At 43.6% G+C, this 14,791-nt stretch overlaps 1 protein-coding gene across 1 annotated transcript in view; it reads right to left on the bottom strand.

The window, feature by feature from the left end:
* Window positions 1-14,791, bottom strand: part of ABCA1 (ATP binding cassette subfamily A member 1) — a 119,439-nt gene that overhangs the window by 50,033 nt on the left and 54,615 nt on the right. Inside the window, exons 6-8 of the mRNA XM_081844697.1 lie at window positions 11,065-11,186; window positions 10,717-10,908; window positions 4,240-4,326 (exon numbers count right to left, since the gene is read on the bottom strand). Coding sequence (XP_081700823.1) covers window positions 4,240-4,326; window positions 10,717-10,908; window positions 11,065-11,186 — 401 coding nt within the window. The remainder of the gene's footprint in view (window positions 1-4,239; window positions 4,327-10,716; window positions 10,909-11,064; window positions 11,187-14,791) is intronic.

Here is a 14,791-nt window from a genome sequence, read left to right as displayed (position 1 = left end):
ACATGAAGTCGAAGAACATTCAGGCGTTCTGATAGTTCTGACATCCCAATTGTCGTGATCTGCCACCTAAATTTAAAAGGAAGAGAAATAGCCAAGGTCCTTCCAGAGAACTGACATAAGAGTGATTGTACAAAACGCGACAGGAACATTCTAGAGAAAAGTGTGCAAAGTTCTTGCGTTGCTTGACAACACTCAAGGCAGTGGGTTTATAAAGATATAGTTCAAAAACAGGAGAAGGGAGAAAGGAGGGGGAAATAAACTCACACACTAGTTCTTAGGTATAACTTTCTTATGACAATAAGTCACACATGCTGAAATTCCCATTTTTGCACAACTACTAAAGGCGAAGATGCCCTGTCCTTTTTTATCTAGGCATTTTACGGGGGTGGGGTGTGTGGAGAGAATATGAACAACCATGTGCAGTAGCATACAGTATTAGGAAGCTGAAAGGGTCTTCATGATTGTTTACAGCTATCCATTCTGACTGCTACAGTCACCCAGAGACTTCTGAACACAGGAAGTCCAGTTCACAGGCTGCTGTGCAAGCCAGATTTAAGAGCTGCACCAATGGCACAAAACTCAACGGTTTCTAAACATCAGCGTTTCCTGAAGAAGGAATTTCAGAACAACTTTTACTGCAATAAAAGCCTCACAAGATACGTTCGGAACAAGCCGCCTGTTCCCAGCTGCCCAGTTTTACATCTAGTTCAATTTCATATGGACTTGTCTGGTTATGGCTGCCACCTGTCCATGTTTTTTTGTTTTGTTTTTTATATAGCTAAGCTGCAACCATTCAAAGTACAGTGGTTAAAATTTGCATACTTTTAAATAGATTAGTAAATGCATATCAGTGGCGTCTGGAAACTTGGTTGCCCTGCCCTGCCCCTCCCCCTCCCCAGACAGATGGCAGCCGTACTAACACAACACTAACCTAGGGAGAGAAAAAATGCTGGACTGAATGTCTCTATTCCTATACATATTTGTCAGAGAGGATTTAGCGAGCCATGACATTAAAAAGCAAATTTTGGTCATGCAGTTCAGAGTGGTTTTCATGCAAAGCCTCCAAGCTGTCTTTGTTTTGAAGTTGAATAGGACAGCAAGAAAAGGTACTGACTGCTGTTTGGGAAGACTGCCAAAGAAAAGTCACATTCCTCAGCAATCCAGCCACATCAGCAAAGAGAATGTCACATGGTTTTGATTTCTGATTTTTTTTTTTTAACTCCGCACCAAAAGACAAGAGAGAAAAGGAAAACGAATGAAACATCACCGATGCTCAAATGATGTAACAGGAAACAGCTGTAACCAGAAACTCATAGGCAAACTTTTAGGATAGTTAAAACTGGCTGCAGTTTTATCTTGATTCCAACCAGATTTTTCTGCTAATTTCCATTAGCCAGCCAAAAAGAACACAGCAGGTTCTATAACTCAACAGAGGGCAACCTACTCCTAGGAAACCAAGTGGCTGGAGCAACAGGGAAAAGGGGGTGGGATATTGCCCCCGCTGCTCCTCCGCAGGAGTACAGTTCTTAACAACCTCGAGTGACCTCACCGCAGCTCCGCAGAGAGGTTATTATAGTTCAGGGAGGAAAAGCTTCACCAGCGAACAGTAAGAGAGAAAGAACAATAGGTGTAGCTGAATCTCCACCCCTCGTTACTTGTTTAAAATGGCAACTTTCAAACTGGAGGAGAAAACGTTTTGAGAATGGCAAAAAGAAACAACAACAAAAAGCACTTTGCAGAAACAGTTAGGCGGAAGAAAAGAGGCAGCTCGTTTGCTCAGGAAAGAACACACAGCATAACTTTATTTATTCAAAGGACTTGGAAAGGGAGCTCCAAGCCCCCAAGCCAAAACAATGAACCCGAATTTCCAAAGAAACCATCCGCTATCAAAAGCAGTTTCGACAAGGAAGTTCAGATCCGCTGTCTCTTTGGCTGGGTACACACCAGAGTACCAATGCGCATCTGGGTTGCGCAGATCTGGTTCTTCCATGTGCACTTCCATGTGCACATTCAATTGACCTCAGTATTTCCTGCCCACACTAGTGGACAGGCTTGATAGGATGAATTCACATTGTGTATTGTTATCTCCTCCCATCAGTTAGTATTTTCCCATCCTCCCAGAGTTCTGGAAACTTGAGGCCCATTGTGGGCATCCGCGCAGATGCTTGTTCACCTATGTGCACAGCCAATTTTTTAATTTCATTCTCGAGCTACAAGTTTTATGATATACCAGGCTTGTACAAAGCAGCTGGTTACAAACAACAACATGCATGTGTGTGTGTGTATCAGAACCAGCCCAACTATCAGCCCACTTTACCTCATTTCCCCCCTTTTATAACATCATCTGCAGATCAGGAAGATCCAAATTAATTGGAGGGGGAAGGTAAAGGGTAAAGGACCTCTGGACAGTTAAGTCCAGTCCAAGGAGACTATGGGGTTGCAGTGCTCATCTCACTTTCAGGCCGAGGGAGCCGGTGTTTGTCTGCAGACAGCTTTCCGGGTCATGTGGCCAGCAGGACTAAACTGCTTCTGGCGCAACGGAACACTGACGGAAACCAGAGCGCACGGAAATGCCGTTTACCTTCCTGCCGCAATGGTACCTATTTATCTATTTGCACTGGCATGCTTTCAAACTGCTAGGTTGGCAGGAGCTGGGACAGAGCAACAGGAGCACACTCCGTCGTGAGGATTCGAACTGCCAACCTTCCGATCGGCAAGCCCGAGAGGGTCAGTGGTTTAGACCACAGCGCCACTCACATGTGGCATGCCACTTAGATGAGGGCAATGCCATGTGGACGAGGTGACAAACATGAATACCTCGGATGCATCGAAAGCACATTAAACTGCTGTGTGTGAGTTAAACTGAACTTCCAGTGTTTCTGTGCCCAAAATGCATGCATATCAGAATGCTTCCATGCAGTGGTGTCGCAACGGGGGCGGGGCAGTGTGCCCTGGGTTCCATGTCTGTGGGGGTGACAAGAAGTCACCCCGCGGGGTCCCGCAGAGGCACGAGCAACCATCGCGCCACCGCAGCCGCCTGTGGAGCATCCTCGGTTCGCGGCTGCAGCTGTGAGCAGAGGATCTCAGCACCATCTGTACAGCGCTGGAGCAGCGCCGGCAGCAACAAACTGCTATACAGTGCATGTGCAGCATCACTACTTACAGCGCATGCGTGCGCCGCCGCACATGCGCTGTACTTAGCGGTTTGCTGCGGCTGTAGCGGCGACGGAGGGATCCTGGCGCCATCCGTATGGCGCTGGAGCGGCACTGGTGGCAAATCGCTATACAGCGCATGTGCAGCATCACTACATACAGCGCATGCGGCGTACGTAGCGACACCACATGTGCGCCCTACATAGCGACGCTCGCCCCAGGTGTCACGATGCCTTCCTTCGCCCCTGCTTCCGTGTGGCCACAACAGGGTGGGGAGAGCTGAACTGCTTCTTCTTCTAATGGCTCCTCCTGGGCTCCCTCCACCACAAGGAAGGGCAGCCTGCACCTGGCTCTGGCAGACGTAGCATGTGTGGCACAAATTGGAGATGGGAAGCAATCTTCAGTTAAAGAGCCAAGTTAATGGCTTGAGCAGAGACATCACCTTGCCAACAAAGGTCCGTATAGTAAAAGCCATGGTTTTCCCAGTAGTGATGTATGGAAGTGAGAACTGGACAATAAAGAAGGCTGATTGCCGAAGAATTGATGCTTTTGAATTATGGTGCTGGAGGAGACTCTTGAGAGTCCCATGGACTGCAAGAAGATCCAACCTATCCATTCTTAAGGAAATCAGCCCTGGGTGCTCACTGGAAGGACAGATCCTGAAGCTGAGGCTCCAATACTTTGGCCACCTCATGAGAAGAGAAGACTCCCTGGAAAAGACCCTGATGTTGGGAAAGATGGAGGGCACAAGGAGAAGGGGACGACAGAGGATGAGATGGTTGGATAGTGTTCTCAAAGCTACCAGCATGAGTTTGACCAAACTGCGGGAGGCAGTGGAAGACAGGAGTGCCTGGCGTGCTCTGGTCCATGGGGTCACGAAGCGTCGGACACGACTAAATGACTAAACAACAACAATGGCTTGATGCATTGGTGATGTCCAGCACAGCAGAAACCTCTGCCCAAAGGCAGCAGGAATGCACTCACAGGCTTCACTGAGCTGCTCAGGATTAAGAGTAATTTGGATACCTCAACTGGGAACATCGCTGTATCAGTGATCCTAGGCGAGAGACAAAAGGCACAGCCTACCTCCCTAAGGAGCTTCCCGAGGCTCTCCATGAAAGTCTCCGTGGTTTCCTTGAGATCCTGAAGAGTGGAGTTGGAGGCGATTCCTTTCTGGAATGACAAATGGGGATTTAGTTTTAGAAGAATCTTAATTGCAACACAGCAGATAGGAATCAACATCATCATTTGCATTTAGTACTCAAAGGAGGATGGTATTTTGTATCAGCAAGGGCATCTCTCATGCGTGTAGTTCAAGGATCACAAGTGAAGCCAGCACACACTCAAAAAAGGATGCCATTTGGCAAGAGAAGGAAAGCACCCCCCCTTCCTCCTGTGTTTCTGAAAATTCCTCATGAGAACCAGCATCTCTGGCCGTCTCACTTCCCATTATTACTGCTCTAAACAATTACATTAAATGGGCCTGGGCATTAGCTAAGCAAGCGGAAAGCACAAATCCATTTGTTTCAAGAAACTCTGGCAGCTTACACTGCACTGAAAACACTACCACAATTACTGTGGGACATAAAAAATAAATTAATCACATCAAATGCTTGCAAGATACACATTTTGGCAATGTGCCTCATATTGGGCCTTTGCACCTCAATCGTTAATCAATTCCATCAAGGACATATGAAATGGAACCCCCCAGGATGTGACAGTCAGCCAAAGTTACTTCACCCTTGGGACATCACGTTATTGTGCAGGCTTGTCCACACGTGCTTTTCTATTTGCCCTGCCACTTTCCCTGGAGAAAACCCGCTCTTTTGCACTAAATGGGAGCACCTGTAAATCCACGGAAAACCCATTTGACATTTGCTCTGATTCAATGGTAAAAAGCAGGTTTCCTAGGGGACAAGTTGTGGGGCAAGCAGAACTGTGGAAGCTCTGTGTCTCGTGTTCTCATTTTGGGAAGGAAGGAAGGAAGGAAGGGAGGAAGGAAGGAAGGGAGGGAGGAAGGGAGGGAGGAAGGAAAGAAGGAAAGAAGGAAAGAAGGAAGGAAGGAAGGAAGGAAGGAAGGAAGGAAGGAAGGAAGGAAAGAAAGAAAGAAAGAGAAAGAAAGAAAGAAAGAAAGAAAGAAAGAAAGAAAGAAAGAAAGAAAGAAAGAACACCATATTTAATGGCTTGATTCAGGTTACACAGCAAGAGTTTTGGCACATATTTTTCCCATTTGCTCAGCTACAAGGACAAAGATGCCTATGTATACTATAGCATGTGAATTACAATACAGATGACACCTAGGAACAGAAGAAGCTGCCTCCTACTGAGTCAGATCATTGGCCCATCTGGCTCGCTATTGTAGAGTCAAAGCTGATTGGCTACAGCTCTCCAGTGTTTCAGAAATAAGCCACCTCCCCTAGCTTTGAGATTTATCCGTCCATTGGCTTCCCATCACTCCGAAAACATTGTATCACCCGATAGCACCGCAGAGTTCATTAAAACTTAATTGCCGTTGGCATTACAGATCCACATAGCTCTATTTTCCAGCACCGAAACATAAATTGTTGATAAAATAATTGTTTTAAAAGAAATTAGAACCCATGAAAACTCAATTAAATTTGTGTTTCTACAGAGCTTCAGAGCTAGCTGCCTGCCCTGGTGCCATCTTCACCCCTTAACTCTACCTGTAGATGGCTGCAGTTTGTACCATCTGCATGTGTTGGGTGTTCAACATTCATTCCAGCTGGTATTGTTCAGTGTTTCTTTCATGCTACGGGAACACTAAAATGCCACCCAAATTATTTAGAAGACATGCAGACAACACAAGGGCTTTCAGAGCTGTTCCAAGTTCCTTTGAGGCCTCTGAATGAAGCATGAATCACAACCATCACAGTCATCTGAAACAGCCGCCCACACGATATAATAAAAGACTGGGTCAAGATTATTCATGAGAAATAGCCCTCCAACCTTTTTTAATCATACATAGTTCGTCACACCCTAACGGCCTACCCTACTGGTTTATGAACACGTGGTTATTATTATCATCATCCGTTTATTTGGAGATGACAACTTTCCTTCCGTTCCAGAGCTGCTCTGCATCTTTTTTGTGCCTGCACAAAAGCTAATCAGGTTGCGAGTTCAATCTTATTTCAACACTGCTGATCAGACAGCACCTTCCAATGTACTTGATTGAGAATGGAGGGCAGGCCATGTACCACAACACAGCAATATCTGCTCTCCAGTCTTTTTACATCTACCACCTGAGGCAGTAGTCTGCCCACTTAAGCTTTCACTAGAAGAGGAAAGGTATCACCAAACGTGGAGGATTAAGAAACGGACACAGATTTGCGTAACATTTCCATATGGGAACTCATATGTGTAGAAGCAAATGCAGACATAATTGCTAAAATTTAAATAGAAATACAGTGGTACCTTGGGTTACAAATGGTTCGGGTCACAAACACTTTGGGTTACAAACACTTTGGGTTACAAACTCCACTAACCTGGAAGTAGTACCTCAGGTTGAGAACTTTGCCCCAGGATGAGAACGGAAATTGTGTGGTGGCGGCAGGAGGCCCCATTAGCTAAAGTGGTACCTCAGGTTAAGAATGGACCTCTGGAATGAATGAAGTTTGTAACCTGAGGTACAATACATCTATCTCACCATCGTATGGAAGGCTGTGACCAGGTGACATGTTTGCATGCCCAGTTTGCTGTTGGAATAGCAACTGTTGAAGGGCAACAGCCAAGGCCCCTGCTCTCCCTTCTTAGGGTCCAGCCCTTTAAACCATACTTGGACCTAACAGCTCTTCAAAGAGGACCTTCAAACAGAGGACTGACCTCTCTAAAGTAAGACACATGGCCACTGCCTCATTCTACATAACGGATACTTCTGGCCTGTTCTTCATAATTTTAGAAATCTCCTTATGTCCTGTTCATGTATCTAAATAAGCAGTATCTTTTTAAAAAATAATAATATTTATTCAAGTTTTAAAGGTTACAAAAGAAAAAAAGAAAAAACAAGACAATACATCACAATAAGTAAAAACAAACAAAAAAAGAAAAAAACACACAGAAAAATACAAACAATAAAAAAAACCAAATCAAACCTTCCCATAACTTATCTTTCATTTGCTTGTTTCCTTGACCTCCTCACACCTCCCTTTTTTGTATTCTAGTTCAGTTAGATATTTCAGCAAATCCTTTCCATCTTTGTTTTTATCCTGATAATTCATCTTAATATACTGTAATTTTACATTCTCTTCTTTCACCAATTAACAATCCATTTTTATTTAGTCCTTTATAACATTTCTGCTAAAACCACACAACTTCATTCCAACATCCTTCTAACATTCCTTAATTTTACAATGTTTCTGTAAATAAACTTTAAATTTCTTCCAATCTTCTTCCACTGACTCTTCTCCCTGGTCTCGGATTCTGCCAGTCATTTCTGCCAGTTCCATGTAGTCCATCACCTTCATCTGCCATTCTTCCCGGGTGGGTAGATCTTGTGTCTTCCAGTACTTTGCAATAAGTATTCTTGCTGCTGTTGTAGCATACATAAAGAAAGTTCTGTCCTTCTTTGGCACCAGTTAGCCTACCATGCCCAGGAGAAAGGCCTCTGGTTTCTTCAGAAAGGTATATTTAAATACCTTTTTCATTTCATTATAGATCATCTCCCAGAAAGTCTTAATCCTCGGGCATGTCCACCAAAGGTGAAAGAATGTACCTTCCGTCTCTTTACATTTCCAACATTTATTATCGGGCAAATGATAAATTTTTGCAAGCTTGACTGGTGTCATGTACCACCTATAGATCATTTTCATTAAATTCTCTCTTAGGGCATTACATGCCGTAAATTTCATACCTGTGCTAAATAAGCAGTATCTAGAGGTGAGGGGCAGGTGAATATTATATACTTTAAATAGTGAGATGGCTTGGGATATCAATGGGGGAGTTATTTGTTTTGTTGCTATGTTATGTATTTTTGTGGCTTTTATATTGTAAATTGCCCTGTGGTCCTTGGATGAAGAGCAGTATAGAAATAACAACAACAACAACAACAACAACAACAACAACAACAACAACAACAACATTGTTCACTGTCCCTGTTACTTAGAACAAGCCAAGAGCCACCTAGGTTTGGGTAGGAAAGCTTGACCCATGGGACACAAATATCTGGGTCTAGCTTGGCAATGCATGATGGATTTTAATTGTAGTGACTTTGGGAGTCACTCTTAGCTGAAAATAAGGGAATAAATGAGTTAATAAGCAAAGGCCATATAAATCACTACCTCCGTCTATTCCTAAACCCAGACTCCCACCAACATATGTACTGGTCCTGGCAATAAAGTAATGGGAAGTGACTGCTAACATCTCATGACTGAGGGTAGTTTTCCACTCATGTGTTTGGTAAAGTGTAGCTCATGATGGATAGTGGGCCATTGGTCTGACTCATCAAAGCTGTTCTTCCTGTGTCTCCTTTCCCCTTCTAGTTTCCTGAACCATAATTTTATTTATTTATGATGCTTATAATCCTACATTTCAGAGAAGTACAGAACCTTCTTAGCTTCAACAGTGTCAGGCATGAGACAAACACACAGACGTCATTCACATTTCCCATGGCACTTGTTTCCCAATAAATAGTATTGCTGACTTGCAACATCACGAGATTTCCCTAAGTTTCTTTTAGTGATCAGAAAGTAGCTTTTTATTTAGCTGCAAACGGAAGCTCAGCTTGTTTAATTTCTGTCTTCCAGCTCTGCTCCTAAATTTGGAGTATGATTTTTAGAAAAGGGTTTATATTCACCATATTAAACCCAAGCCTTTCATTTGGAAAGTAAAGCAAGTTACAATACACATATCGAAATCATTTCCAAGCATTGCAATGTAACAAACAACTACTTAATTCAATTAAGCTCTATTATTGCCATACAGAAAAAACCCAAGAAAATGTTCCGTCCCTTGAGTGCTAGTGTAATGAGATTCCTGCATAATCCTGTCAAGCATTAACATTTTCCTCAGATGTCGTTCTCTGAGATCCCATGTCACCTGAAGCCAGAGAGGCACCACAACCGAAAAGACCCTGCCTTTGGAAATCTCTCCCTAGAAGGGCTAGCTAAGCAAGATTTCTTTCTGGTGCCAGGTGAAATCATTTCTATTGGCACGGTCCTTAGGAGTCTAAAATTTAGGCTGATTGGTTTTCAATGAGCTGGAATTTTATTAGCTTTCAACTTTTGCTGTTTGGCTTGATGCCTTATTATACTACAGCTACTCTCAGTAACCCTTAGGCTGGAGAACAGGTGATAAGCTTTCAAGCAAGCAAGCAAACAAGCAAATGACAAGGGAAAATATGAGAGTCCAAGCAGTTTAGTGAAAAACAATAACAGTTTTAAAAGAGCTGACCTTTACATTCCAGACAGAGCAGAAATATGACTCCAGTGTCAGATATCCTATGCTTTTGGCTAGGCGAATAGCCAAACAACTGAGGCTTAATTCTGTATCCCCCAAGATATATCAAAACTAAAAAGGGCTTTTGCTTTGCACTTAGCCAGGCATTCACATGCTGGTCCATAAGAGTGTTGCTTTCTGTTGCTCCCATCATTTATGAACAGCTTGCTCCCACTTTAGCTTTTTAACATAGCTTTATAGCTAAAGAAAGTAACAGCTCCTGCGGGAAGCAAGTTGCCCCTTTGTCATACAGCTCTATTTGAATAGGCGGTGAAAAAAATCTGATGGACAGAGTCACGCCATTTCATAGGCTGCTTAAGAAAAGTTAAGTCTGCCAGTCCTTTGGGAGCAGGGATTAGTCTGTTTTGCTTAAGTTACCATTGATGACACTGAATAGCAACACAACCTTATTATGCTAAATTGGGAACTGGTGCAAATGTAACCTTGGCTCCCCCCAAACAATGGTTTACAGATCTGAAGCTAGTCTTAGATATCTGAAATCTATCCCCCTCCCTCTTCCATTTTCTGAAGCGAATAACTCCTCCATTCTTCTATCAGTATTAACTAAGGTTTAGAATTACAGCTGGACATATGCTAACCAGGTTCCCTCATAAATATGATTTGCAAACACACTTCGAATCAAGGTTTCAAACTGGAGTTATGATGGGGCCATGGATACTATAAAACTGGCTAACATCAAAACACATGTAATTCTAAAGCATGGCAAATGCCAATAAAGGAAGGAAGGAGGGGAAAGGGATATGTATCCCAAAGACTGGCTCCTGGTTTTCAAACCATGGGTTACAGGGATGCCTAGACCAGACCTAAATATTTAGCTTTAGATACTAAGACCACAGAAGTAGAAAATTTTGACCTTTGGACTCTCTCCCTTCTTTTTGCAGAGATAATGAATCACACAGTGATTTGAAATAACCAGCCACAGGTCTCTTGCAATCCAGGTGTAATGATAAATGTAACGTGGAAAGGGTTTGTTTGCATTTTGTTTTGTAACATAGTACGCTATATTATGTGAACCACGATATTCTGCTGATTTAAAAACTTGCACTGTACCTTGGTGAATACAATTCAAAATACTCAAGCCAACACACTCACCATAAATGGCTTCATGACATCTAGATTGTCCTGAAACACTCTCTCTGCAGCAGAAAGCTTTTCCTTAGGAATGGAGCAAATCAAGGCACTGCTGAGAACATCTACCACTGGGTTTTGGATGTTGACAAACTTTGACAGCTTGGTTGAATTGCAAAGGTCTTTCACACTTATCCGGTAGCCAGATGTAATGACCTAGAAACATGTACCAGAGGTTGTAAATCTATAAATCACTCCTGGGACTCGAGCTAAATCATTTTTTCCACATCACATTCACAATTCATGACATTCAAATTGAGAACTGTAGACTTTCTTCCCAAGTGCTGTTCATTGACAGTATACGCTTCTTACCTGTTGGAGGTTAACCTCGGCATTCAGGATTTCATCTACAACAAACTTTGGTAGGGAGGCATTGTGATGGAGAAAGTCAGAGAAGGTCTCATTGTCAACCAGGAAATCCCGGACTTTCACACCTGCCAGATAACAAGAAAACAATTTTTTCAAAATTCAAAACAAATCAAAACTCAGAGAGGGTATGTCAGTATTACAGCATCAAACTTGTTCAGCTATCATGCACTTTTCCCTTTGAAGACTATAATTTGGATGGAATCGTGGGAGTGAGAGGCTAGGAATTGTCCAACAGAAAATTATGTATCATTCTCCTTACCAAACTACTGCTAGGGCTGTTCAGGGGGAAAGTGTAACAGTTAAAACTAGAATAAAGATCACACCACTTTGTAACAGAGATGTGCCCTTTAGCCAGAACCCGCTCCCCTGCTCTGGTGCATAAGTAGAAAATATTTATTTGCAATCATGGGAAGAGAGAGGTGACATTTCTTTCCAGCTACAGCCCTTCACATCTCATAGATATACTTCTCAGGCCTCCCAGGTGGGTTAGCCAGTTCACATTGTCACATTTTATTTATATAATTTATGCACAGAAAACATTTCTACACCACTTTTTGGATTTGCAGACTGCAACAACAAAATGGCATGTGAGCCTGGGCTTCCCTTTCACACTGTATAATATACATGGAGGATAAATCCTGTAACTATGGAGTGTGTAGTGTTTGGTGGTACACTGCACGGGATGCTTCCCCTCTAACCTTTGCAACGAGCCCCTCTAGCTACTGTTTTGGAGGCTCTGGGGAGGCATGGTTTGACCCCATACCTCTTCTGAGGACCTCCCATTTCTCCCTTGTCTAGATCTCTCCACGATCCTCCTCTAAGGCAGGGACAGCCAATGTGATGCCTTCCATTTGTTGAGGACCACACTCCCATCATGCCCTACCATTGGCCATGCCAGCTGGGGAGCTGTAGGCCACAACATCTGGGAAGGTTCCATATTTGCTTCACTTGCTCTAAGGCCATGTACCTGGCTAAAGGGGTCAGTCTTGTCCCCAGCTCTGTGTTGCTTTGTTCACTCAGATCAACCCATGTTAAGCGCTTAGATATCAACGGGGATTATCAAGAGAGTTACAGTCCTCCCATAGGGCTGCTAGGCCGAAAAATGGCGTCCAGGTGGATTTTTGGCAAATTGGGCAAGATGTTCGAGAAGGGGTGCTAAATATTTTTTTAAAATCTTTATAAATTTCCAAAAAAGGCAAAACAATTGGTTTTGGGGAAGATGTACCCCCAAAAAAGCTCAACATCTTTGAACAAACCAAACACAACAACTTTGACCTTAAAAAAACCCTCAACAACTTTATGATGTGTACCCCTCCAGCTGCTGTTTTTATTTTGTTCCTATTTATTTGTTTCATATAAATAATAATAAAATTATTATTTTATTATAATTTTATTATAATATTTATTATAAAATGCCTAAAATTTGGAGGAGTCAGTGATTATTACTGGGTATTATTCAGGGCTGCCTCTGCTTCTCCCCTCCCATAATTCACACACGGTGTTTGTGGCAGTGGGGAAGATGTATTTTGGGGAACTTCACCCACCAGTTGTTGTTGTCATCCGTCTCTAGAGACAACGGAGTATGCCTCCAAGGGTGAAGTCAAACTACTGTGTTAGCAGCACCTAAGTGACTTCCCCTAGGGCACAAGCCTGGGCAGTGTGTATGGAGGTCCTGGGCTGCCCAGATGACAAGACCCCCCCTCTCAGCCTCGCTGATGTGGTCCAAAGGAAAGCAGAGTAAGACGTATGGCACCAGTACTGATCAACATATCGAAGAATCCCTGGAATACGCTATGAAGCAAACTGATCTAAATCATATAATCTGGGTGGGCACAATTGCATTGTGGATGGCCACGGCTTCTCCCACCCTTTCCCTCAAACAGCGAATACAGTGGTACCTCGGGTTACAGACGCTTCAGGTTACAGACTCCGCTAACCCAGAAATATTACCTCGGGTTAAGAACTTTGCTTCAGGATGAGAACAGAAATCGTGCTCCGGCGGTGCAGCAGCAGCAGGAGACCCCATTAGCTAAAGTGGTGCTTCAGGTTAAGAACAGTTTCAGGTTAAGAATGGACCACAAGAACGAATTAAGTTCTTAACCGAGGTACCACTGTATTATGAGGAGACTTATGTAGCTTGAAAGCTTTAACCCTGTTCCTTAACATGTTATAAAGGCACATTCTGAATATGTGTGTTTTTGAGCTGCGGAAAATGACGTGGCTGCGAAGGCTTCAGCAGCTCAAGTGCAAAGCGCAGAACACCTTCTGGGGTAAAGAGGAGGCAATGCGATGCCAACGCAGCCTTTAGAAGCTCACATTCCCAAACGCCGTTGCCGGATCCCAAGGGGGCAGCCGATGCTGGTCTGCGAGGCTGCCTGATACTTTTAAAAAATGTTAATTAGCCGGCTCGCTTACAAGAGACACTTGGCATGCCAAGAGGGATGGAAGGAGAACTCCACAAATCTCCGCTGCAATGGAATGGTGGGTGGAAGACGAGAAAGGAAGGCGGAGGCACTGTGTTTTCTGCATTTTGTGGTTTGCAGCCTCTTCCCACACCCTGCCCCTGCCTTTATGCCGCTAAGCATTGCAATTGTATTGCTCAGACCCTGATTTGGCAGGACACCAGTCTGGTTTGGAGAAGAAAAGTTATGAAGAAAGAAACACTTCCTATTTTTCTCCCGAATACCCATGCTCTGGGGTTACTGTCGGTCAACGCTCTCTATCCCAGTTCTCCGGTTACATGTTCCCTGAAGCTTTTTTGTTCTACAAGCAAAATAATCGCTGTCACCAGAGGGCTTGAGGCAAAAGCTGGGTTACTTGAGGATGAAATCTTTTCAGGGCTGTTTAACAACATGCTCTTAGATTAGGGTGGGGGTTGGGGAGAGAAGAACAGGCTTGGGGAGAAAGAAACAAATTTATTCTTGGATGCCACATCCAGGAACCTCAAAGGTAAAAAACTGATCTAGACCTATAACCACGGATAGAATGATTTACTCTGAATGACACCCTTCTTTCAATACAGTGATACCTCAGGTTAAGAACTTAATTTGTTCTGGAGGTCCTTTCTTAACCTGAAACTGTTCTTAACCTGAAGTACCACTTTAGCTAATGGGGCCTCCTGCAGCCACCACGCTGCCGCGGCACGATTTCTGTTCTCATCCTGAAGCAAAGTTCTTAACCTGAGGTACTATTTCTGGCCTAGCGGAGTCTGTAACCTGAAGCGTCTGTAACCTGAAGCATATGTAACCCGAGGTACCACTGTATTCTGATGACATGGGAGGTGCAAGCCACATTGTTAAAGGCCATCCATTGGTTTCTCTCCATGTCAGCACCCCTGGGTGATCCTGACACAAGAATCATAGAATTTTAGAGTTGGAAGAGACTACGAGGGTCATCTAATCCAACCCCCTGCAATGCAGGAATCTTTTTGCCCAACGTGGGGCTCGAACGCACAATCCAGAGACTAAGAGCCTCACTGAGCTATCCCAGATAAGAAGGAACCATAGCATGGTGAAGGGTTAACTTGGCGCAGGAAGGAGCAGTGGTCTAGCACTGAACTGGCAATGGAAGAACGGAATCAGTAAGAGCAACAGAAACAATAAACTGGGTTTTTAGTTATAATGCATTTTTTTTATAAAAAAAAAAGAAAAAGCCAAGCCTGTGATTCCCC

Source organism: Podarcis erhardii, assembly GCF_964252035.2.
Source record: "Podarcis erhardii genome assembly, chromosome: 17".
In the NCBI taxonomy this organism is placed as follows: domain Eukaryota; kingdom Metazoa; phylum Chordata; class Lepidosauria; order Squamata; family Lacertidae; genus Podarcis; species Podarcis erhardii.
Note: the sequence above shows the minus strand (reverse complement) of the source record. Positions and strands in the feature narration are given on the sequence as shown.